The 22,883-nt window shown below is 36.0% G+C and overlaps 3 protein-coding genes across 7 annotated transcripts; 2 read left to right on the forward strand and 1 right to left on the reverse strand.

The window, feature by feature from the left end:
• The first annotated feature begins 4,865 nt into the window (after positions 1–4,865).
• LOC149389591 (DNAJ heat shock N-terminal domain-containing protein) lies at positions 4,866–7,904 on the forward strand. 2 transcript variants are annotated; one of them, XR_016300803.1, is made up of 6 exons: positions 4,866–5,270; positions 5,698–5,938; positions 6,026–6,466; positions 6,877–7,050; positions 7,200–7,324; positions 7,582–7,904. XR_016300803.1 is itself a non-coding variant. In XM_089624140.1 (5 exons), the coding sequence occupies exons 2-5, from the start codon at positions 5,708–5,710 to the stop codon at positions 7,221–7,223; spliced, it is 870 nt and encodes a 289-aa protein (XP_089480266.1). In that variant the 5' UTR covers positions 4,866–5,270; positions 5,698–5,707; the 3' UTR covers positions 7,224–7,904. The 2 variants fall into 2 exon arrangements, 1 of the variants encoding a protein (XP_089480266.1); XM_089624140.1 differs by having other exon boundaries at positions 7,200–7,904.
• An 864-nt stretch (positions 7,905–8,768) lies between these two features.
• Positions 8,769–19,681, forward strand: LOC149389592 (transportin 1). 2 transcript variants are annotated; one of them, XR_016300452.1, is made up of 30 exons: positions 8,770–9,328; positions 10,452–10,739; positions 11,284–11,373; positions 11,541–11,618; positions 11,728–11,808; positions 12,292–12,342; positions 12,529–12,614; positions 12,689–12,755; positions 12,859–12,915; positions 13,010–13,039; positions 13,148–13,207; positions 13,371–13,484; positions 13,937–14,050; positions 14,543–14,641; positions 14,730–14,855; positions 14,946–15,020; positions 15,632–15,703; positions 15,822–15,932; positions 16,054–16,137; positions 16,676–16,783; positions 16,982–17,083; positions 17,290–17,352; positions 17,770–17,844; positions 17,955–18,026; positions 18,119–18,243; positions 18,374–18,425; positions 18,524–18,592; positions 18,679–18,738; positions 18,839–19,159; positions 19,208–19,681. XR_016300452.1 is itself a non-coding variant. In XM_089621567.1 (29 exons), the coding sequence occupies exons 1-29, from the start codon at positions 9,149–9,151 to the stop codon at positions 18,920–18,922; spliced, it is 2,673 nt and encodes an 890-aa protein (XP_089477693.1). In that variant the 5' UTR covers positions 8,769–9,148; the 3' UTR covers positions 18,923–19,681. The 2 variants fall into 2 exon arrangements, 1 of the variants encoding a protein (XP_089477693.1); XM_089621567.1 differs by having other exon boundaries at positions 8,769–9,328; positions 18,839–19,681.
• Positions 19,682–20,067: 386 nt separating this feature from the next.
• On the reverse strand, positions 20,068–22,113 carry LOC149389593 (uncharacterized). 3 transcript variants are annotated; one of them, XM_089621569.1, is made up of 7 exons: positions 21,955–22,113; positions 21,525–21,649; positions 21,128–21,415; positions 20,969–21,063; positions 20,701–20,849; positions 20,516–20,597; positions 20,068–20,334 (listed from the first exon to the last, which is right to left on the reverse strand). In XM_089621569.1, exons 3-7 carry the CDS (start codon positions 21,162–21,164, stop codon positions 20,221–20,223), a joined length of 477 nt encoding a protein of 158 aa, XP_089477695.1. In that variant the 5' UTR covers positions 21,165–21,415; positions 21,525–21,649; positions 21,955–22,113; the 3' UTR covers positions 20,068–20,220. The 3 variants fall into 3 exon arrangements, with proteins under 3 accessions (XP_089477695.1, XP_089477696.1, XP_089477694.1); XM_089621570.1 differs by having other exon boundaries at positions 20,068–20,300; positions 21,128–21,442; positions 21,525–21,651; positions 21,955–22,101; XM_089621568.1 differs by having other exon boundaries at positions 21,128–21,442; positions 21,525–21,651; positions 21,955–22,099.
• Positions 22,114–22,883: the final 770 nt, after the last annotated feature.

Below are 22,883 nucleotides of genomic sequence, written 5' to 3' on the forward strand. Positions count from 1 at the left end.
TCGCTTGGCTCCGACCTCCGACAACCACCTCTTCTGAAAGTGAGTACTAACGAGCTTTGGTTGTTTGTGATTTAATGGATATGAGTTCGAAATTCTATATATGTCATCTCTGTTGTGGAAGTAGACATTGAATGTCTGGTTGCATGTTTCACTGGCTACTTGTACTTTTTTTTTAAATTTCTCCTTGGGTCGGGGCAGTCCCGTGCTTTTAAAGTGTTTCGGACCGAGCCTGAATTTTGGTCTTAAAACTAAAGCCCAAAAGATCAGTTCTAAAATCGGGCTAATCCGGCTTTTTCAATTTCGGGCCAGATCGACCCAAAATCAAATAAAAAAGGGGATTATTCCTATTCTATGACTTCTACAATGATTTTGGACCAAAATCAAGTAAGTCCATTTTTATCCTAAACTATGACTACCTATTTTCTTAATGTACAAAAATAACCCCACTCTTATTCCTATTCTCTCTCTCTCTCTCTCTCTCTCTCTCTCTCAACTCGTGTCTCTCATCTCATGTCTCTATCTCTCATCTTCAACTCGTTTTTTAGTGGATTCCTGCTCATAGAAAGAAGGTTTGTTATCATTTTCCTTCATCTATCACTTTGATTATGGAAAAACTTCGTCATGAAAAAAGTTCATCACTTTGATTAGGGTTTAATGGTTTTCATGAAAAAAAAAGTTTTTGTGGTCTTTGAAGTTAAAAAACAATGAAAGAACGATTTTTGTTATGATTTTAAATCTTTATAAATGAATTTTAAACGTTTAAAATAGGAAATTAACATCCCGATTACACTCTTTTTATGCAGTAATGGGTGATATTTTAGTGTATGTCGAGCTTAGTGGTACATGGGTTAAACCATGTGTATACAAGGAGGGTGCATCATTTGTACTTGTGCTTTCGGATGGTTTTGAGTACAACCATCTCACGGACGCCTTGTATGCTGAGATGTGGCTCTTACCGTCCACACATTCCATTGTGGTCAAATATGAGACACCATTTTCGGCATTGCCAATAAAGATTACAAACGATAGCCACGTCAAAAGTTACTTGTATTTGAGGAGCCGAGACATTTCCATGTCAAATTATCATCTTGTTATAAATAATATAAATAATATAAACAAACAATGTTTATTGACATTGATATAAATAAAAAAAGAACACGAATGAATTATTTTTCAATAACTCACTGTGACTTTTTATTGACATTAATACAAATAAGTTCCAATGTTTATTGACATTAATATAAATAAATAAAAAGAACAGGAATTAATTATTTTTCAATAACTCACTGTGACTTTTTATTGACATTAATACAAATAAGTTCCAATGTTTATTGACATTAATATAAATAAAAAAAACATGAATTAATTATTTTTCAATAACTCACTGTGACGTTTTATTGACATTAATACAATAAGTCCCAATGTTTATTGACATTAATATAAATAAATAAATAAAAAGAACATGAATTAATTATTTTTCAATAACTCACTGTGACTTTCTATTGACATTAATACAAATAAGTTCCAATGTTTATTGATATTAATATAAATAAAAAATAACAAGAATTAATTATTTTTCAATAACTCACTGTGACTTTTTACTGACATCAATACCAATAAGTTCCAATGTTTATTGACATTAATATAAATAAAAAAAGAACATGCTCATGTTTAGAATTTCAAATAGAACATGCTCATGTTATTGACATCAATACCAAAGAACATGCTCATATTGACATTAACAAAAAAGATGGAGAATTTGCAGCATAAAACATGCTCATGTTTAGAATTTCAAACAAATAGTTTTGTATGCACTCATGCGATTGCGGCATGTCATATTCGTAACCTTCCACCTGTGGACTTTTGTACGACGAGTACTGGAAAGGGTGTTATTTAATAAGTTTTAATTTAATGTTGTAACCATTTTGTAATTCTGAATATGATCCAATACTTTAAAATTTAATGTTACTTAGAACATGATAACGTTGAAGTACCAATCTCAAACCTGCCGGTTTATTGACATCAATGTCAATAAAATATACGGTTTATTGACATCAATGTCAATAAAACAGACGGTTTATTGACATCAATGTCAATAAACTAGACGGTTTATTGACATCAATGTCAATAAACTAGACAGTTTATTAACATCAATGTCAATAAACCAGCTACTGTCAACCCCGGCAACACCAAACACATGTTATCAAAATTGGGAATCAACAATATTGTATAAACACACATTTGGGCGCAGTTATCCACCCGACGTTCTCTCGGTTCTACCCGGCCTCGCCTCGCCGACGCTCGTGCGGCAGCTCCGTCATGTCTCGGGCCTTGTCCTCGTCGACCCGAACCGCCGCTGTGGGCTCTGCGTAGCCCGCCCTAATCGAGCCTAGACCCTCGAGAACAAAACTCAAACGAAGACCAAACAAAATCCATAACTTGGATGTATCCAACATTACTAGCCTTATCTGTTCTATCCAACACAATTAGGCTAATTAACTCATCTTTTAGTTGAGCCTGATCCACATTTTACAAAAAATTGGCGAAACTATTAATAAGATGTTTCATTTATGGTTATAATATATGTTCGTTCCTTCCAATGTTGTCCATTAACCTGAACCTTGTTGAGATGAACACGTAGTCAGAACTATCGATGCTAGACCATTGTGAAGAACAAAGGCAAGTAATTAAGAAACATGCATTTTTTGTGGTAATAATATACATGATTGCCATCCAATTTTTCCAATTTTCAGGCTCTGAAAGCAACCCATCTTCAGGCTCTGAAAGGTTGTCTAGTTTTATCCAATTTTTCCTTCCCACTTTTTACTTCCAATGCATGAACTAGTTTTGGCTATACGGAGTTACTCTAGTTTCTTCCGGTTGTTTCAGCAGAAGTATTAATTTAAATTACCACTGGGATTCCATCAATAAGACTGGACAAACTGCATCATCGTAATATTCTTTTGTTTTGCTGAAATTATTTCCAAATATGAAGAAGAAAAGGAAAAGTCAATCAAGCGATATGAGCAAATGAGTAAGCAACAAAATATTTCTGCTCTCATTTTGCGAAACGGGATTGCAGTGCTTACTTATATGCATCATATAATAACAGGAAAGAAGGAAAAGAGCATGATATCTAAACGTGAGAAAGCTTGCTATGAAAAAATTGGGCAATTAGAGGACTCCTTGAAAAAAAAGACACAGGTATACTGGCCGTAAATGTCAGACTTCTTGAACCTCACTCAAGTCTATTTCTCTTGATAAAAGCAAATTTGTGATTCACTTTTGTATTGTGATTAGGGTGACAAGACTTTTAGTATACTGAGGAAGACACTCGGCTCATTTCTGGACAATGCCTCGGATGAAGACTTTCCACCTGATGATTAGAGGTTCGCTATGTCAGAGGATCGTCTGACCTTAAGTCAAGAACCATTTTTATTCCCTTTCCAAGATGGTATACTCTTTGCTCATAGCTTATTCCTGAACCAGTGCCCACTCAAATTGACAGGCCAAAAAAACAGCATACACGGCCAAGTCTCACGGCCAAGTCCAAAACACGTCCAAAAATCAGCAAATCCATGGTAAATTCATCCAAAATTCGAAAACAGCCCAAATCAACAATCCCAAGCATAATTCCAAACACAAAATCGACTCACAATATCAACAATTCTCAAGATTATCAAAACCCCCAATTTCTAATGAACATACCCTGATTTTTCGGCCAAAATAATCAAGAGAAAATCCAAACAATAATCTTAATCCATGAATCCGAGTAACAACATCACAACCGAGCTCAAATCACGTCCAGAGTACATCAATTTCACGAAATCAAACCAGAAAATAAAAAATCCCAATCTCATGAACAAACCCTAATCTAAAAATCCATTTTCGGGTTTGATTTTTCTTACCCAATTCCTGTGAAATTCACTCTCCTCGGTGGGTTCTCTTCCTTTCCCGGCGTTCGCTTCCCGGTCGGCGTCCACGGCGACGCGCGGCGTTCTCGTCTCCTCGGCCAAGGTGCGCACGGTGGAGAACTGGTGGCTTGAGCTGTCGGCCGAGCTTCCTCTTCCTTCGCGAGCTCAACTCCGTCTCACTCTCACACACACACTCTCTCTCTCTCTCTCCCGAATTCTCGTTCTTCTTCTTCCTCGCCCAACTCGGCGACAAACCACGAGAACCCCAAACTAATTTTAGGGGTTTGAAACCCCCGTGATAAGCCTCGACGGAGTTCTTTTTTTTCCGTCAGCTTCGCGCGCGGTCCCGATGACACACATCGGTCTTCTTCTCGCCGCCGCTCCTCTTGCTCTCGCCGTCTGTCCCTCTCTCCGTCCTTTTGAGAAACTTAATTTACAAAATGAAGCTTAAATTTCGAGTCGCTACACAACTGGTTTTTGGACGCAAGAGAGAGAGAGAGAGAGAGAGAGAGAGAGAGAGAGAGAGAGAGAGATTTTGGACGAAGAAGAAGAAGAAAAGAAACGCAGAAGAAGAAAAGAAAAGATTTTGGATGGTTTCAAATTTTAATTCCAAATAAAATTAATTGATATAGGTAATAAAATTAAAAGAAAAAGGTTTTAATTTTCTTATAAAGAGAAACTAAATTGAAAGGATACAAATGTAATAGCTCAATTCATGTAGTCATATTTTAGGATTAAATTAGACTTATTTGATTTTGGTCCAAAATTATTGTGGAAGTCGTAGAATAGGAATAATCCCAATAAAAAACGGGTTGAACCGGGCGGCCTCAGAGTGACCGGCCCAATTAACTGCTTTGGGATATATATGATATTAAAAAAAAACATTGGAAATAGACGCCGCATATTGATTGGAGACGTATATATTCCCTTTTGTTTAACTCGACTTGATTTTTTTTTTTTTTTTTCCCTCTTTTATTTCTGCGGCGTCGCCTTCGCGCGCCTCCACATTAGTAGCTCCGTCGCCGTCCTCATCCACCGACAGATCTCAGAATTCACCCTCCCTCTCTCTCTCTCTCGTGGAATTTTCTTTTGTATCAAATCCGAAGCGTGGTCACTTTGTCTCTTGATTACAGATTTGGTTGGTTCGATTCTAAATTTTGGGGCTCTGATAATCTGAATTTGACTCTGTTGGTTAACCTTCGAAATTTCTGAAGAACAAGAAGAAAGTTATCGTTCGGTTTTGGTTCGCCACCAAACAGGTTCGGTTCGGTGCGTCTGGAGAGGAAAAGCCCGGACCAAACCCTAATACTCTTACTCTCTGGAGATATCAAGCGGATAGTCCGAATCTTCTATCAGGTAGTTACCAAAAACCTTTAATTCGTCGCTATCTTAAATCCTTGTTTACATATTTGTAGTTGCAGCCTTGCAGTAGATCAGATTTCTGTCCTTTCAAATTGGTTTTCTTGGTCGGTCCCAATAATTTTATACTTGTAAACTATTTTAGTACGAGGTTTCTGAAAGAAGTCGCAAATTTATCTAATTTTAATTCTTAATAGTATTCCTGTGTAATAGTAAGGTTTCAATACGCATACAACAAAATAATTCTTGTATGTTAAAAATTTCTCTTTTATTTTGGACGGAAGTGTCCAGAGCTTGTATTTTGGGATATTAAAGTTCAGATGCATACGGTTCAAAATTATTTTATTTTATTTTAATTTGAATGCCTTGGTGTGTGTGAGTCGGTTTAGCAAGTGATTAACTGATTAATCCATATTTTTCGCAGTGTTATTAGAATGGATCTCGATGTCGATCACTATGCCATCCTCGGTTTACCGTCCGGCGAAGAAGGTGCGAAGCTCACAGAGAAAGAGATATCGAAGGGTTACAAAGTCAAGGCTTTGGAGTTGCATCCGGACAAGAGACGGGACGACCCGTACGCCCACGAGAACTTCCAAAGACTCAAAACATCGTACGAGATATTGAAGGACGAGAAGGCCCGGAAGCTCTTCGACGACCTCTTGAAGGTAAAATCGGCAACTTTGGTCATTTTTTTTAAGTCCAGTTTTTAGCATAACTGAGGTTAACTATATCGTCTTCTTTTATACTTAAAGGTCAAGCGAGACCAGCAACGCCGTCACTTGGAACGGGATTCGCGGAAGAGGAAGATGGTCTCCGATCTCGAGGAGAGAGAACGGGCTTCTTTCACCCCCGACCGCACTGCAAGGGAACGGGCTGAGGAGGAGAAGATCACCCAGCAGCTCAAAGCGGAGATCTCGAGGATTCGGGCGATGCACGCGAATAGTCAAACCTCGTGCCCTTCCTCAGAGTTTGGTGAAACTGGGAAAGAGAACGGAGGTTTATTTTCTGGGGCTGGAGTTGATAACTCGAAGATACTTAAGGTCTCTTGGGTGAGGATTGGAGAGGATTATTCGGTGGAGAGGTTGAGAGAGTTGTTCTCAAAGTTTGGTAAGGTTGAGGATATCATCACGAAGATCACCAAGAACAAGAAGAGACGTTCGGCGCTTGTTGTCATGGCGACTAAAGAAGCCGCTGTGAGTTTCTTATCTCCTGTATCTTTAAACTTTGATTTTTTTATTTCCATGGTCCCTGGTGACACTTTGGCACCCTATCTTTTCCTCTTGGGAAACTTATTTAACTATTTATTTATTTTTAAACTCTTACAAACTAGCAAAAGACAATCATTTTCGGAGGTAAACTTGTGTTTAGATTAGACGGCATATTTAAAATGTCATATATTACCGTGTCAAGAGTCACAGAAGAGTCGTACATAATTTTTTTTTAATCCAAAATGAAAATTTGCAAGAAGTCGCCAACAAAAACGTTCAAGTTCGAGGAGGGAATTGTCAAGAAACAGAAGAATAGGGGACAAAGTGTCAACTAGCCTCTTTTTGGAGGGAATTTCTATTTTCTTATACTGTATTTTGTGGTGTTGACTTTGTAGGAGGCGGCAACGGGAACTATGTGTGGCGATCTTTCTAATCCGTTGCTAGTTTTGCCTCTTCAACCAGCCATGCCCGCAGATATACCAACTCCGCAAGAGTTTCAAAAACCCAGTCATTTACCCGGAGTTGGCTATCAAGATTTTGAGGATGCTGTTCTGAAAAAACTCAAACAGGTATGTATGCCTTGTGACCCAAGTATACAAATTATCCTCATTTACAGTTCTAACTCCTCGTACTTTGTTTTATGGTCTCTAGTTCTAGAGCAGTGGAATATATCTCTGATATGCTTGCTTTTTGTGATCTTTTACCTGTGAAATAATAGGCCGCGGAGAAGCAAAAGAAATGAGTTGTTGAACCTCCCAACCGAAGGAAAAAGTCTGCTCTCAAAATCTGCGAATTACTGGTTTCAGCGAAAGCATTTGACATCACACAGAAAGTCCAATCTGGGTATACAAACACGCTCTTGCTTCAAATAGGCTTCATCTGAGCCAAAAAAAAAAAAAAAAGAAACTTGTTATTAACAGTATTCCTTACAGAGGCTTTTTTACTGTGTTAAACTTACATGTCACCCTATCTAATAATTACTGAAATATGAATCATAGACTTCGTCGAGGGTTTTGGATTTTTTATTCTAGGTATTGTTTTTTTTTTTTTTTTTTTTTTTTTGGGTTTTACTAAAAACAAGAGACTTGATGGTGCAACAGGTTTTAGGGCATTTGATGGATATTGTATGAGGTAAAGTCCGCTTTGGGGAAATGGAAATCTTGTTTAAACACTTCAATGATATGGCATGCTTATGGATATTGGTCTTCAAAGACTTGGGAAACTTCTGTTAAGTTCTGTTAATACCATGTCTCTGTGTATGATTTATCAAATGTAAAATTCATGGTCTCATAGATATATGCCATTCTGGACCATGTATGTGAATTTGTAATTGCGTCATCATACCAATGCTGAACAACCAAACCAAATGATTCGGATTCCGAGTGAGAGAATAAAGTTGGTTTGTGTGATTAGTTTTCTGGAATGACATACGGAAATTCTCTGCTTGAGATGGTGAGAGAGCTTGGTTTTTTATTTTATTTTTAACTCAGAAGAGTGTGCAATGGATTTGAATAGTGCAATTGTGTAAGTATATTACTTTATTTACGCTTTTCTGTCCCAAACAAATAGCTGTCACCCACCAAATATGATTGGGCATATATTTTTTTTATTTGAACCAGCCTCTCTCATTTTACACACACACAGACACACAACGCACACATATATATAAGCTTTGAGCCTTTAACCACAAATTAACTTGAACAGTTGGGATTTAGTTCTACCGATGACGGTTAAGAAAGAGCAATGTTGTTCTTTTGTTTAAATTTATGAGCTAGCAAGTGGTGGAATTAAATGTTCAGTAGAAAAATAAGAGAGCTTTATTAAACGTTAGATGACAAGCGTTTGGTCTTTTAATATGTTAGGTGCTTCATGTTCAAAGAATTATTGAACAACCTGCATAAACAATAAAGCGTGGTACTTTAGCGAAAAATCGAATAGCCATTTCTAAAAAAGTAACAAAAGAAAAGAAAAAAAAGAAAAGAAATAGAATTTATGTATATGTGACAAAATATCAGGTGATGCAATCCGTCAATCATACATGTTTATATTCTACAATCATCCTGATTTTTTTAGCATATTATTTTATCTAGAAGTAACTTTTGTTTCTTGAGGAATTAAGAAGCTCACAAGAACTCTGCACAATGATTAAAAAGCTATTTTATTTTCATTTTGTTTGCGAACGCGTATCATAAGATTTAGAACCACTTGATCGGATCACACTACAAATGCAAAAAACGTGAACCCAAATATGGCATTAATTGGTCTACGGATTGACCAACATCACATTACCATTGTGCACAATGCAAAACAAGTAAAATTATGTCCTCAATTTCTATTTTTTCCCATTCTCTCTGTAAAAATCTCCCTCAATCTAATAATTATTTTCCCTACAAACTCTATAAACAAATCAATATTCTAAATTTTAATATCATTCAATCAATTTTTTTTTTTTCTTGCCCTTTTAAATTCGTGAATTATAGCCAAGAAGAGCGAGATAGAAAGACAAGGGAGATCGTCTTCTCATTCTCTTCGTCTCTCTCTCTCTCTGCGTATCCTTAAACCTCTCTCACATCGAAGGCTAAACCTTTTTCTATACAGCGACGATAACACATAAACATCCCCAATAAGATCAAGGACGAGAGGAAAAAAGCTCGGGGATTGACGGCTATGGCGGCGAGTAGTCAGTGGCAGCCGAAGGAGGAAGGGTTCGCGGAGATCTGCGGGCTTCTGGAGCAACAGATTTCGTCTTCTTCGGTGGACAAGTCTCAGATATGGCAACAGCTTCAACACTACTCGCAGTTCCCCGATTTCAACAACTACCTCGCGTTCATTCTCGCTCGCGCCGAGGTATTGTCATCGCTGTCCAAGCTCTCATGACTGATCGTTGATTGTTGGTTCTCGAGTTTCGATTGGTTTGGTTGTTTAGGGGTGTTAATTTGGTAGGGTTTATGGTCTCTTGTTTAGAGTTGTCATCGATGTCGGTCAGTTTGATTCCACGTGAATCTGGAAATGAGTTTGCCTAATTTCTTAGTTGACTGATTGATTGATTGAACTGGTATGAACTGAAGAGCTTGGAGTTTGATGTTGAATGGATTAGATTGGACTGGCTTTCTTGTTTATCGGTGGTTTTGATGATTTAGGAGGATCGTGGACTCTTTTGCGCTTTGTTGTTCTATTTTGGACTTTTTAATGGAATTCTTTGCGGATTCACTTTGAGAAGAAGTCCAAGCTGATAAATATTAACGCTCGTTCTCTGGAAGCTTTACATTATTCAGGATGTGTTTTGTGGGAACAGCTCTTCATAGCGCCCAGTTCGTGCATGAATTTTAAAAAAATTGATTGATAATCTAATGTGACAAAAATACTGCTGCCATTGTAATTCATGCTGAAGTGATTATGAGTTTTTCTGATGATAATAATTTGCCATAACTATGGTAATTTTACTCCACCATATGCCCATTTCTTTTTTTCTATTTTTTTTTGTTTCAACCACTGTATGCGAAATAGCAAAAAGCTTACAAATTGGTAATTAGGCACCCAATTTCTACGTTTGGAATGAACAATATCCAATTTTGTTTGTGCTTATGAACTGTTGCTTTAGATTCCATTTGAAGAAGGACTGGTTTTATCGCCCTCTTGTATGGCTGGGCAACGCCGGGAATTGTACGGGCTGGCGTGTTTGAATAGCGTTCAGTCTGATTTTCAGGGTTTTCCAGTTTACTTTATAACTGTAATCAGTTCCTCGGTTTTCCAGGCCTTTCTTGTAATTCATATAAATACTATGTTCTTCAAAAAAAAAAAAAAAAAAAAAAAAAAATTCCATTTCACATTGTCTGTTTGGATTCTACCTGATAGTTCGAATTTTATTGCCAATGCTTTTTCTTCATAGCTTCAGTTTCTTCATTGTAGTCACTTAATCTAGCTGGAAATTTTAGATAGATTTTTCTGACATAACTTTGGGCCTGAACAGAATAAATCAGTGGAGGTTCGCCAAGCTGCGGGCCTACTTCTAAAGAATAATCTTCGGACTTTGTATAAATCTATGGTTCCGGCATACCAGCAATTCATAAAGTCGGAATTGTTACCTTGCTTGGGAGCTTCAGATAGGCACATCAGATCCACTGTTGGAACCATTGTAAGCGTTGTCGTTCAACTAGAAGGAATTGCTGGATGGCCCGAGCTGTTGCAAGCTCTTGTAAATTGCTTAGACAGCAAAGATCTCAGTCACATGGAAGGTGCTATGGATGCTTTATCTAAGGTACTTTTTTTTTTTTTTTTTTTTTTTTTCCTGGCCTTTTCTTATTGGTGTTATTTTGTTTCATTGAGTATTGGTACGCTGAATAACTCTTGTGGGTTTGATGTCATGGTGCTCACATAACTATTTTTTACTGTGGAAGAGCTCTTGTAATTTTCTATGCAATACATCCCTCTTTTTTTTTTTTGTATTTTTCTACTAGTCATTCCTTAATAAGAATCCTGTGTAAAGTTCATTGTAGCTTATCAAGAATAAAATCCCTAAAAAGCTGTGATAGTGGGTTTGCTTGTTTCATTTGCGGGGATTCTCTGAGATATATAAAATAAAATAATTCAGTTAATTAATGGTTTGAAAATGTCCATCATTTACTTGGACAGAGTTCTGCAGCAGTTACTTAATTACCAATTAGTTTGATAAAATTTATGAGTGCCAGTAGTTGTTAAAATCTTAATAGTCGAAAATGGTGATATTTGTAATAATTTTGATAGAGAAATCAGTTCAGGGTTTTTCCGTATGATGTTTTGATGTCGTTTTTATGGTGATGCAGATTTGTGAGGATGTTCCTCAAGTTCTTGATTCAGATGTACCAGGATTATCTGAACGTCCCATCGCCATATTTCTTCCTAGAATGTTACAGGTGACATAATTATTTCCTGATACTTAAGAACTAGCTTTTTGGCTTCTAGTTGCTGAAATGAAAGTTTGTAATCAACATTATCTTTCTTAGCACAATCCCCTAGAACACTTTTATTTTTTATTTTTTTTGAAAGAAGGCGCTTCTAATTGTGAATTTTCATTGTACAGTTTTTCCAGTCTCCGCATACGTCATTGAAGAAGCTTTCATTGGGTTCTGTGAATCAATTCATTATGTTGATGCCCACGGTAAGTACTATACTCAGTCTGTTTTGATTTGTTTTGTTTTTTCTTTTTCTTGATAGACACTGTTCAATTATTTGGTTTGTGGTAATTGTTTGAGACTGATTTTTTACAGGCTTTGTATACATCCATAGATCAATATCTTCAAGGTTTGTTTGTCCTTGCAAATGACTCTGCCTCAGAAGTGCGGAAACTGGTTAGATCCCTATTCCTGCTACCCTTGTGCATATGTAGCATTTTTTATTCAAATGATTTTTTCTGCCAAGTAATGTACTTTTTCAATACTCGAACCTTTGTTGGTTTGGGTTTGTTTGCTAGCTATTGGATCTCCAAGTTTTCTTATTTATCTTTTTTCTTTAAGTTGGAATTCTCTTCCCTTTCATACACATCCTATGCCAAACCTATTCATTTGTAGCAGATCTTTAAGTTGGATTTCTTTTTTTTTTCTTTTTTTTTTTCCTTTTAAGTATTTTGTAGCAGATCTTTCATAGATAACTTCAATTTACAATGGTGAATGTTAATATGAAATATAGTATCCTACATCATATATTCTAGCTATATACCTTTTAGTAGCTGATGTTTAAAAATTTAAGTTTCTATAAAAAAATTGAGTCTAGTTTCATAAGCGTGGTTGCGCTCATATATATATATTTTTTTGTTTCTTTCTACTTGTGCACAGGTGTGCTCAGCATTTGTTCAATTGATTGAAGTACGCCCAGCATTCTTGGAGGTACTGAGTTTGTATGTGCCATGACTTGGTCGTTATGTGCATTTTCCATATTTAAGTTCCCTTTAGCTTCTTTTCTTGTGCCTGTTTCAAATTGGATCATTCGTTTTGTTTGCTTGTCACACTGCTTGTCAATTCTTCAAATCTTGTATTCATCGACACCGATTTCTGTGGTATGTTATGCTGCAGCCTCATCTGAGGAATGTTATAGAATATATGTTGCAAGTTAACAAGGACAGGGATGAGGAAGTGGCACTTGAAGCTTGTGAATTCTGGTAAACCTGTTAACTCTTTACCTTCTCGTGGAATTGATCTTCTTATTAAGTACTTACGGGAGTTTTCTTATCAGGTCTGCATATTGTGATGCTCAGTTACCTCCAGAAAACTTACGGGAGTTCGTGCCACGGTTAATCCCGGTACAGTAGTTGATTTTGTATTTAGAGTTCATGATTTTCTATCTCCTAACCTGAAGTCTCAGATTGCTTTCAGTATGATACTTATTGAGTTTATTTCTGTCAGATTTTGTTGGAAAACATGGTTTATGCAGATGATGACGAGTCACTTCTCGAGGCAGAGGTTTTATTTACTTACCATTCGTGTTTCGCAGTTAATATGAATTTAGTAGTTCAATAATTTTGTGATTTCATTTGAATCTATATGTTTATCACAGGATGACGAGTCCGTGCCAGACCGTGATCAGGTATGAACTGATTGTTATTCTCTGTTAATAATAATTTGTATTGGTTGAGTTTTGGCCTCCTTAAAATTACAGTAGTCATGTCAAGTCTCTCATTCTTCTTCGCTGCAGGATATCAAACCTCGATTTCATGCATCAAAATTTCATGGATCAGATGGCGTGGAGGACGATGTACGTTGCAGCTCATCTTTCCACCCATTTCGTATTTAGATTTTGCTTGACGGACACTAGTGATTTTCACTTGTGTCACATCATGCTTTGATCATATCCAGGATAAGTTCATTGATTTAACCGAAGAAAAAAAACGAGTGACTGAAACTTGGTTCCTTGACAGGATGATGATATTGTCAACGCATGGAATTTACGCAAATGCAGTGCTGCTGCTCTTGATATCCTCTCAAACATGTTTGGAGATGACATTCTTCCAACATTGATGCCCATAGTTCAGGTACAAAAGTTCTTCTTTGACATTTTATTTTATAGTTTTTTTAGATAAACAAAAATCTTGGGGTATGCTAGTAAGAATTGTAAGGTTGCAATGGCTGGCCTTGTGGCTTTTAAAATTTCTAGGCTGTTAAGGAAAAATTTCAGTTAATAGATCACCCACACCTGCAGATAAGAGTAAAGGAATGTATTTAGCTAAGATCATATGATTATAATTGGTAGAAGCAGTTTGGTAAACTGTACCATTGCTGTACGATAGATTAGAGTACATCTTAAATCAAAACAGATATATTCATATGCAATGTCGTATAGGACCAACATAAAAGACAGCAGATAAGAAGTGTAAGAATGTTGGCTTCCTAATTCATGCAAATCATTATGGGAGATCAAATGGAGCCAAGAGAAAGCAAAAGTTATCACGAATATCTGATTTCCTTTCCTCATTTTTTTTTGTAGAGCAATTTGTCCGCTGGTGGCGATGAAGCTTGGAAAGCAAGAGAAGCTGCTGTTTTGGCTCTTGGTGCTATAGCTGAGGGTTGTATCAATGGTCTTTATCCACATTTGTCGGAGGTGAGTGCTAGTTATCTGATTGCAATCATGATTTCAATTAAGCTTTGCAAACATTGTCGTGTACAAGTGTTTATAATATAATGCTTCTTCATGCATCCCTAAAAGTCAACAGAAATAATTTTTGGCGCGAACAAGTTGAAATTCAGTCATTATCAATTTAGCTACATATTGTTTCTGACTAAATGATTCCATAAATTTAACGTATTGAAAGTTATTAAATAGTATAGTAAATATTTTGTATTCGTTGAAAAAATAAGATAAAACATCAGTTTATCTTTTGCAAAACTGATGAGTTCGCTGCTTTTTCAAGCAAGCAAATGCTACAATTTTCAGTCGTATTTCATTTTTATTATTATTATTATTATTATTATTATTATTATTATTATTATTATTATTATTATTATTATTATTATTATTATTATTATTATTATAAATGGACCCTAATGACTCAAACCCCCCAACTTGGTTAATCTCTCTTGTGATGTTTTGCAGATTGTTGCATTTCTTATCCCGTTATTAGATGACAAGTTTCCTCTGATACGGAGTATTTCCTGCTGGACTATTTCTCGTTTTAGTAAGTTTGTTGTTCAGGTCAGTTAAATAATAAACTTTAGATCTCTTTTTAGTTGAAACTAGAAAAATGTGTATAACAATTAGAACTAACAAGCTGTACTCTCAGGGTATTGGACACCAATCGGGCTATGAACAGTTTGAAGGTGTTCTTATGGGTCTCTTAAGAAGAATATTGGACACTAACAAGAGGGTTCAAGAGGCAGCTTGTTCAGCTTTCGCTACGCTTGAAGAGGTTAAAGAAGTTCTTTTCTTTTGTCAGATGCTTGTGATTCATACGTGTGGATTATGTTTTTAGTTTTGATGCTTTTGCCTTCATTTGCAGGAAGCCGCAGAAGAGTTGGCACCACGGTTGGAGGTGATTTTGCAGCACCTCATGTGTGCTTTTGCAAAATACCAGGTAAGAAGTCTCTGAAACTTATATATGTATATATATATATATATATATATATATATATATATATGTGTGTGTGTGTGCGTGTGTGTGTGTGTGTGTGTGTGTGTGTGGATTAATCTGGCTCCCATTCTCAAGGCATTGGCTTTCAATTTTGAATTTATTATTTTTCTTGAAGAAACAATGAGAACAACTGATACGGCCCGGGATTCGATCTCGAAACGGGAGCTTTGCCAATCTTTCATTGAGATTAGCCTCCCCTCTTTTGAGAGAGTTAACTTTTGGTGATTGATTATTGGCTGCCTTTCTCATTAATTTAGGGTCTCTCAAATAGACTAATGATTACAACCTAATGGCAGGTCCAAAACCATAAACTTAGTTACATAAGTAAACCCTAATTAAAGAGTCTAAATTCGGAATAATAAAAAGTCATAATTTAAAAACCCAATTGTATAATTAAAAACCCTAATTTCATAACTAAAAACCCCTAATTTCCCTAACTAATAACCCTAGATACTAAATACGTAACAACCAACTGGTTTTATATCTATTTTGTTATTCGATGACTCATTAGTCTTTCTTACATAACATTCTCTAATCTCTACGAATAATTTCAGAGACGTAACCTCAGAATAGTATATGATGCTATTGGAACACTAGCGGATGCCGTCGCAGGCGAGTTGAATCAGGTTTCTTCACACCCCAACAACCTCATTGTTTATTTTCTTATATTTGTAATCAAACTTTGTTTCATTTTATTGCTTTGAATAGTAACAAGTATGTATTTCTTTCCCACGCTTTCTCCAGCCGGCTTATCTCGATATTTTGATGCCGCCATTGATCGCAAAGTGGCAACAACTTTCAAATGCGGACAAAGATCTCTTTCCACTCCTCGAGTGTTTTACATCTATATCACAGGTGTCTGTTCACTTACTCTATTGTCAGTGTGCTTTTGGTTGACTTCAGACTTTGTTTACTGTGCTATTGCCTTTTTGAGAACATAGAGCGAAATGTTGATTGTATGTATCTTTTGTCCCAGGCCTTGGGCACAGGATTCGCATCATTTGCTGAGCCTGTATTCCAGAGATGCATAAATATTATACAGACCCAATTGTTGGCCAAGGTTCAGTGAAGATCTTTTGACTTGACTTCTTCAAATTAAATACTTAAATTTGATTTCCTGATGCTCTGTATTTAGTGTATGTTACATTTCTACTCGTAATTATGTTTAAAACCTTGTGTTAATAGCCTATTATTGCTGGATCACCTATTTTCTTCACTTGTACCCAAAAAATAAAAGAGGCTGAAGTGTATGGCCTTCTGAGTCTCGTTCCCTGATTCTTTGAGTAGTACTCATTTGGACGTAATATTAAGTAGCATGAGCTTGACTTCTTCCATGCGTAACTTCCAAAAAGCAGAGCAATATGAAAGTTTTCTGTTATAGTCTGTTTGATCAGCTGTAATATGTGCTCGCTTAATCTAACATTGTCTCTATCTACTCGCTTTGGTTTTTTTTTGAACTTTTTTGTACTGTTTTTCGGCTAAGCCATGTTGAATGAATAAAGTCCCGATGTTTCTTTTAAAAACTAGAAAACATTGTCTCTATCTGAGCATCAGAAGATTTTTGAATTGTGCAAGTGTTCTTTCAAATTTTAATGTAGGTTGACCCTGCTGCTGCTGGGGCTCAGTATGACAAGGAGTTTATTGTGTGCTCGCTCGATCTTCTCTCAGGACTCACAGAAGGTCTAGGCAGTGGGATAGAGAGTTTGGTAATCTCATTCTCTTTGCAAATTACTGCACACAAAATGTATTTGCCTTGCTTTTAGGGAGGTTTTAGAGTTTTAAAAGAGATGATAAATTCTTTTAATTGATGTGAAACTATCCTCATGTCAGCGATGTCTCATTTTATAAACATGCAATTGCATTCTATAAGCTCACTTTTTTAATGCCTGGTTTTTTGTTCACAGATTTCAAAGAGTAATTTGATAGACCTTCTTTTACAATGTTGCCTGGACGAAGCTTCCGATGTCAGGCAAAGTGCGTTTGCACTACTTGGGGACCTTGCAAGAGTAAGTTGGAGATTGATTTACAATGATAACTTTAAACTTCTTTGGTCATGTCTCAATTGCTTTTGCTTAAATCCCAGTGGAACTTTTGGAGAAATATTTCAGATAACAAATCTAGTAATTCCTTCTTAATTTTTTTCTAGGATTATTATTATTCTTTTGATGTTGATGTTGTGTAATATCCAATTGCCTGTTTATTTTTTAATTAGGTTTGCCCTGTTCATTTGCGACCTCGGCTTGGCGAATTTCTTGATGTTGCAACAAAACAACTGGTATGTTATATTCGTTGCAGAGATCATTTGTATTGACTCCAGCCATACTAACGAAACCGTTAATTTTTCTTCAATTAATTGAGTACTAAGCCACCAAAATCTGGAGATTTGCTAAATAGCCAATTTTTTGTAAATTTTAAATAAATAGCCATTATGGTGATGTGGCATTATTTGGGCATTTTTTAGCATTCCATTTATGCTCTTGGAGTCTGATGATTATATACAATAATTAACGAATATTTACAACTATTGATGATGTCTTTTTGGCTTTGTTAATAAAATCTCGTGGCTATTTACTTAAAATTTACCAAAGGTTGGCTATATGGAAAAACTCGAGTTATCATATGGCTATATATCTAGAGAGCCCGGAGATAAAGAAAGATGCTTGTATCATTGACATGGCATTTTAATGTGCAGAACACTCCCACGCTCAAGGAAACTGTTTCAGTTGCGAATAATGCATGTTGGGCTATCGGAGAACTGGCGATAAAGGTATGTATTAAATGTAGAAATATGAAAAGGGTTTTCTACAGTTGCTTGAAAGATTAGATACATCTTAAGATTTATTTTGTTCCTGGTGTGACCACCTTTTGGTCTTTCAGGTTCGTCAAGACATTTCTCCCGTTGTTTTGACAGTTATTTCATGCTTAGTCCCGATTCTCCAACAGGCTGAGGTGATTTACCAATTTTTTTTTTTTTTTGGAAAAATAAAATATTGTGGAGAAACTGTCATTCTTAGTTCAGTTGTATCTGTGATTTCATTCAGGGTCTCAACAAGTCACTTATTGAGAATAGTGCAATCACACTTGGGAGGATTGCATGGGTTTGCCCAGAGCTTGTATCGCCTCATATGGAACATTTTATGCAAGCTTGGTGCATGGCTTTGTCCAGGTATGCTATGACACACGCGCACACACACACACACACACACACACACACACATATATATATATATGTATGTAATATGTATGCATGTTTTCATAAATGTAATTCTAAACCCTAACATATAATATTATTGCAGGATTCGTGACGACATTGAAAAAGAGGATGCGTTTCGAGGTCTATGCGCAGTGGTATGCATATGAAGTGTAAATATATATAGGTTTGAGTATTGATCGTTGATTCGCTACTGTTTTTTAATATAGTTTCCGGGGTCACAAATATTTTTCAGGTCAAAGCGAATCCTTCAGGAGCATTAAGTTCACTTGTTTCCATGTGCCAAGCCATTGCAAGCTGGAACGTAAGGAAATTGTTTTTTTTCTTCCTATATATTTACTTGTGTCATTTCCCGCGAAAGCTTAAAGTCTTGACTTCATATGTCCTTAGGAAATAAGGAGTGAAGATCTTCATCGTGAGGTTTGCCAGGTGTTGCATGGCTTTAAGCAGGTTAGCTTTTCTTTTTGATCTCTCTAATTCGGCAGTAGTTCTCGTTGTTGGATTTGAAACGAACAGAATGTTATTTAATGTCTACGGATTTTTTCTTCAGATGCTTGTGAATGGAGCGTGGGAGCAATGCATGTCTGCATTGGAGCCTCCGGTAAAAGAGAGGCTATCAAAATATCAAATTTGATCGGCAAGGCTCTTGCAAATGTATGTGTTCTCTCTGATCATTCCCTGTGTTTCGCCGGAGCAGTGTGTATGGATCATCGACTCTTTGGTCATTTTTGTTCGCGATCCTTGACAAAGGAAAGGTCAAATTTTGGTACTAGAGTGTGTCGGGGTAAAACTATAGGTGTCAACATAATTGAAGCTTGAATTGCTTTTCACCTCTTCAAAAGTTGAACGAAAAAAAAAACATGGGTTTTGAGTGAATCAGCTCAGGGGGTTCAGAGAAGGGGTTTTTATCGTTGCTGAGGTGTACATGGGCGGTTTGGTTTTTCCAAGCTTTGAGAGTGTTTCTGTTCTTGGAGTCTTGAATTATTAAAAGAAAAAGAAAAAAGAAATAATGAGCAATTGGTATCATCATTATTTTTTTCTTAAGCTGAGAGAAGTGTCTTATTGAATTGTTTGAGTCGTTAAGTTCCATTTAGGTTGGGCTTCTTTTTTCTATTTTTCCCCTTCTTTCTTTCCATCATTTCTCTTCTAGTTTATAGGGTTTTGTCTTTCGTTTTCCACAGATTTTGTACAAGGGGTATTTGATATCATTGATTTGATATATTCTATTGTTTTATATATAGATCGGAGAATGTTAAAAAAGCCTTTATTTTAAAGAGTGGCATAAGGTAATTCTTGCTGCGTTCAGCGGTCGTTGGTTGAGAACAATAAAATACTTTTGTAACCTTCTCTTTTTCTTGTATTTGAAGGGGAAAAAAATTATGTTTGTTTCTCATTTGCAGTTCTTCTCAGCTATAACTTTTTATAACCATTGTATTCGCCCGATTTAGATCGCGTTATATCATCAGACTATAATTTGGGTTTTGGTTTTGACAAATAAAATATGAAAGTAGTCGTAGAGCATATAATGTAAAATAATAAAAACAATTGCCATGATAATTTATTTAAGATGCGTGTTGATAAAATAAACAAATAGAAGTGCATGTCAAAATAAATAAACTAGAAATTATTTTTTCTGTTTTTTTTTTCCTTATTTTCTTCATTTATGAATATTGTTTAACAAAAGCGATAATATTTTTTTTAGCGTGGTACATTGATGTTAATCCCATGCAGAAGTGTCATAAAAGTGGTCCAAGACCCTAAGCTGTGAAGTTAAAAAGATCTATAACACCATAAGAAATCAAATCATATAACACATTCTTGGAAGAAATAAAGACTCTTTACAGTACACCTCTGTGAGCCTGCTTTGCCTAGCATTAATGAAAATACCAAACAATGCCCGATCAAGTTTGTATTCAAGCTCTCTCAACTGCGCTACGCTGGTCTTCTTAGAACGAAAGCTAAAAGGAAGCTCAGAGCAGAGTCGACCGAGGAAAGCGCCACAATTAACATCGCTACAAGCACAAGTGTGAGTAAAGCCGTCTTTAGCTGCATCGAAACAGAAACCAACTCAAAAGCTTACACACCATTATACCTTTTTTTTTATTATTAAAACCGATAGACCAGCTGTTCGTCGTCTAATTTTTTGTTTCGTCAACTACGGTTTCTTCAAAAAATTAAAAAAAAGGCTTTCTGGACATGGTTTCATTTGAAGATTTCGTATACATACCGTGCTAGCGAATCCTGGCCATTCGATGTACTTGAGCTGACTAGGCTGCTCAAACAGAAATATGAATAGAGATCTTGTAGCCCTGAAAAAGATTTTTAGAAACTACAAGCCATTGACGAACATACCCACATATTTGTTTCATTATAATTACTTCCACAAATTGAAAACTGGGATGATATTGATACCAGATAGCTTCTGTGATTAGAGGAAGAGGGAATGGTTGTTGAGGCAACTCTTTTCTAGTGTTTGAGTTGTACGAAAAATCCCTTCCTGAAGGAATCGCGTATATCGACCCAAATCCGATTTCGTTAGATTTTCTTACACTTCCTAAAATCTGACACACCCACAAAAAAAAAAAAAAAAAAAACGTAGATAGTTAGGATCAACAAAGTAAAAGAGAAACCCTGAAAACGAACAAAGATTCAACATTTTGAAGCTGCGAGTGAAAGTTACCCTTCTAGGCGGTACAACTTTGCCAACGTCAAAATCACTGAACTTGTGGGTACTATATCTAGGGTTAAGGGATGGTAGATTGGCCTGAATTAAACCTGTCGAAATGATGAATAAATCAACGAAATCCCAGAGAGAGAGAGAGCGAGAGAGATTACAAACCTTGACAAACAGCTGTGGGGAGAGAGAGAACGGCCATGGGTGTGATTCAGAGGGAAAGTTTATGGGAAGTGAGGGCCTGCGGTTAAGCGTATATGATTTGTAAAATCACAAACGAGAGGAAATGGATTACGGAGATAGTCTTAGCGCCAATTTTTGAAAGGAAGCGTCTCTTTTCGTTCGTTCCGGTGACACTTCTGACCTAAGCGATACCGTGCGAGTCACGGAGAACCACTCTGATTTGCGACGGAGTCAGACCTTCTTTGCAAACTTGCATATGCTCTCTTCGACCTAATACCCCAAACAAAGAACTCCTTACTGAAACCAAACACCACAAATTCATATAATTACGTACACATTTCTCAGCTATAGAGAGAGACACGAAACAAGGCTTTCTTACCTTGATACGCGACGAACTCTGGCGTGGTTACTCTTCTTCTCTGTTAAACCCCCTCGCTCTCTTCTCGGCCGGTTCTCTTCTTTCTGCTTTGTTGCTCTTCCTAGCGTTTTTTTTTCTACAATGGTCTCTGGAAAGAAGCGATTCCAAAAAAAAAAAAAAAGAGATTGACACAATTCCATAAACAAAATCGCAGCAAGAAGAGATGGCGTATTTTTTCTTTCTTTTTTTTATTCAACAATGGTCTCTGGAAAGAAGCGATTCCAGAAAAAAGAAAAGAGAATATCGCAAATTGAATTGCCAGACAGAAAAATCCCAAATCAGAGTCATTTGTCAAAATCGCGTCTTTGTGTTTAACATAAACGACCAGCCCAAATCAAAGTACTCTTACAAAAAAAAAAAAAAAAAAAAAAACGATTTCTGCACAGCTTACCGATGCCTTTGCGAAGTTAAAAGCAGAACACGGATTTCAATCTAGAGTAGTGCAGCGAGTCCGCGATAGCCGATGTGCGATAGTCGGAAAAACTCTCAGACACGGTAATGAGGAAAATGGGATGGGGCAAAACTTTTTTCTCTGTCTGTGTTTTTTTTTAGCTTCAGAGGTGGTAACTCCAAAATTAAAAAAAAATAAAAAAACGCCCAACGTGGTTACTGAGCGTACAAAATACAAAACAAAAAAGAAAAAAAAAATAAAGCTTACGTCGGATTATAATTGGATAAAAACCTTATGAACAGTGATTTCGGATTCTGATTTATAATATTTTATAGATATATATATATATATATATATATATATATATATATATATATTATTTGTCTTTTATCTGTTAAATTTTCAAAAGGACATAAATTATAGATTTAGATTATATGTTTTTTGTAATTTATGTTTTTTTTGTTGATAATTTCACAGGTAAAAATCAACTAAAATTGCCTTAAAAAAAAAAAATCAACTAAAATTTAAAATAAGAGATATATTTTAGTGATTTATAAATTGAGAGTTAATTTAACAGTAAACACAGAAACGGAGGAGATAATTGTGATAAACTAAGGGGATAATTATAATAGACTTGAAAACTCTAGGTATAGATGATATTTTCCACCAAAATAATTAAATCAAATCGATAGAAGATCGTATTTCTTCGATTTTTTTTCATGTGTAGTTCCTTCGTATCCACAAAGCTAACGGTAATATATCTCCTCAATTAATCCGCCATTTTTTTTTATTATTTATTATTACGAATTAAGTTTCTGAAACCTTAGGCTTTAGATACATTTTGGGGTTAGTTGATTAGAGCTAATAGTTTCCAATGTTTTTGGTAGATAGTGTGAGAATTTCATATTTTGTGTGAAAATGGAATTGGT

This window comes from Urtica dioica, chromosome 8 (genome assembly GCF_054948205.1).
Source record: "Urtica dioica subsp. dioica isolate 48M chromosome 8, U.dioica_male_clone48M_v1_H2, whole genome shotgun sequence".
In the NCBI taxonomy this organism is placed as follows: Eukaryota; Viridiplantae; Streptophyta; class Magnoliopsida; order Rosales; family Urticaceae; genus Urtica; species Urtica dioica.

What these genes read in the sequence shown, in the direction of transcription:
- LOC149389591 (XM_089624140.1), top strand. Translation starts at nt 5,708, where the DNA reads ATGGATCTCGATGTCGATCACTATGCCATCCTCGGTTTACCGTCCGGC. An exon ending in TCTTCGACGACCTCTTGAAG is followed by an intron (nt 5,939 to 6,025) that starts GTAAAATCGGCA and finishes TTATACTTAAAG; the next exon opens with GTCAAGCGAGACCAGCAACG. An exon ending in TTCTGAAAAAACTCAAACAG is followed by an intron (nt 7,051 to 7,199) that starts GTATGTATGCCT and finishes GTGAAATAATAG; the next exon opens with GCCGCGGAGAAGCAAAAGAA.
- LOC149389592 (XM_089621567.1), top strand. Translation starts at nt 9,149, where the DNA reads ATGGCGGCGAGTAGTCAGTGGCAGCCGAAGGAGGAAGGGTTCGCGGAG. An exon ending in CTATGGATGCTTTATCTAAG is followed by an intron (nt 10,740 to 11,283) that starts GTACTTTTTTTT and finishes ATGGTGATGCAG; the next exon opens with ATTTGTGAGGATGTTCCTCA. An exon ending in CAGATGGCGTGGAGGACGAT is followed by an intron (nt 13,208 to 13,370) that starts GTACGTTGCAGC and finishes GTTCCTTGACAG; the next exon opens with GATGATGATATTGTCAACGC.
- LOC149389593 (XM_089621569.1), bottom strand. Translation starts at nt 21,164, where the DNA reads ATGGCCGTTCTCTCTCTCCCCACAGCTGTTTGTCAAG. An exon ending in CCCCACAGCTGTTTGTCAAG is followed by an intron (nt 21,064 to 21,127) that starts GTTTGTAATCTC and finishes TCATTTCGACAG; the next exon opens with GTTTAATTCAGGCCAATCTA. An exon ending in GGCCAGGATTCGCTAGCACG is followed by an intron (nt 20,335 to 20,515) that starts GTATGTATACGA and finishes GTTTCGATGCAG; the next exon opens with CTAAAGACGGCTTTACTCAC.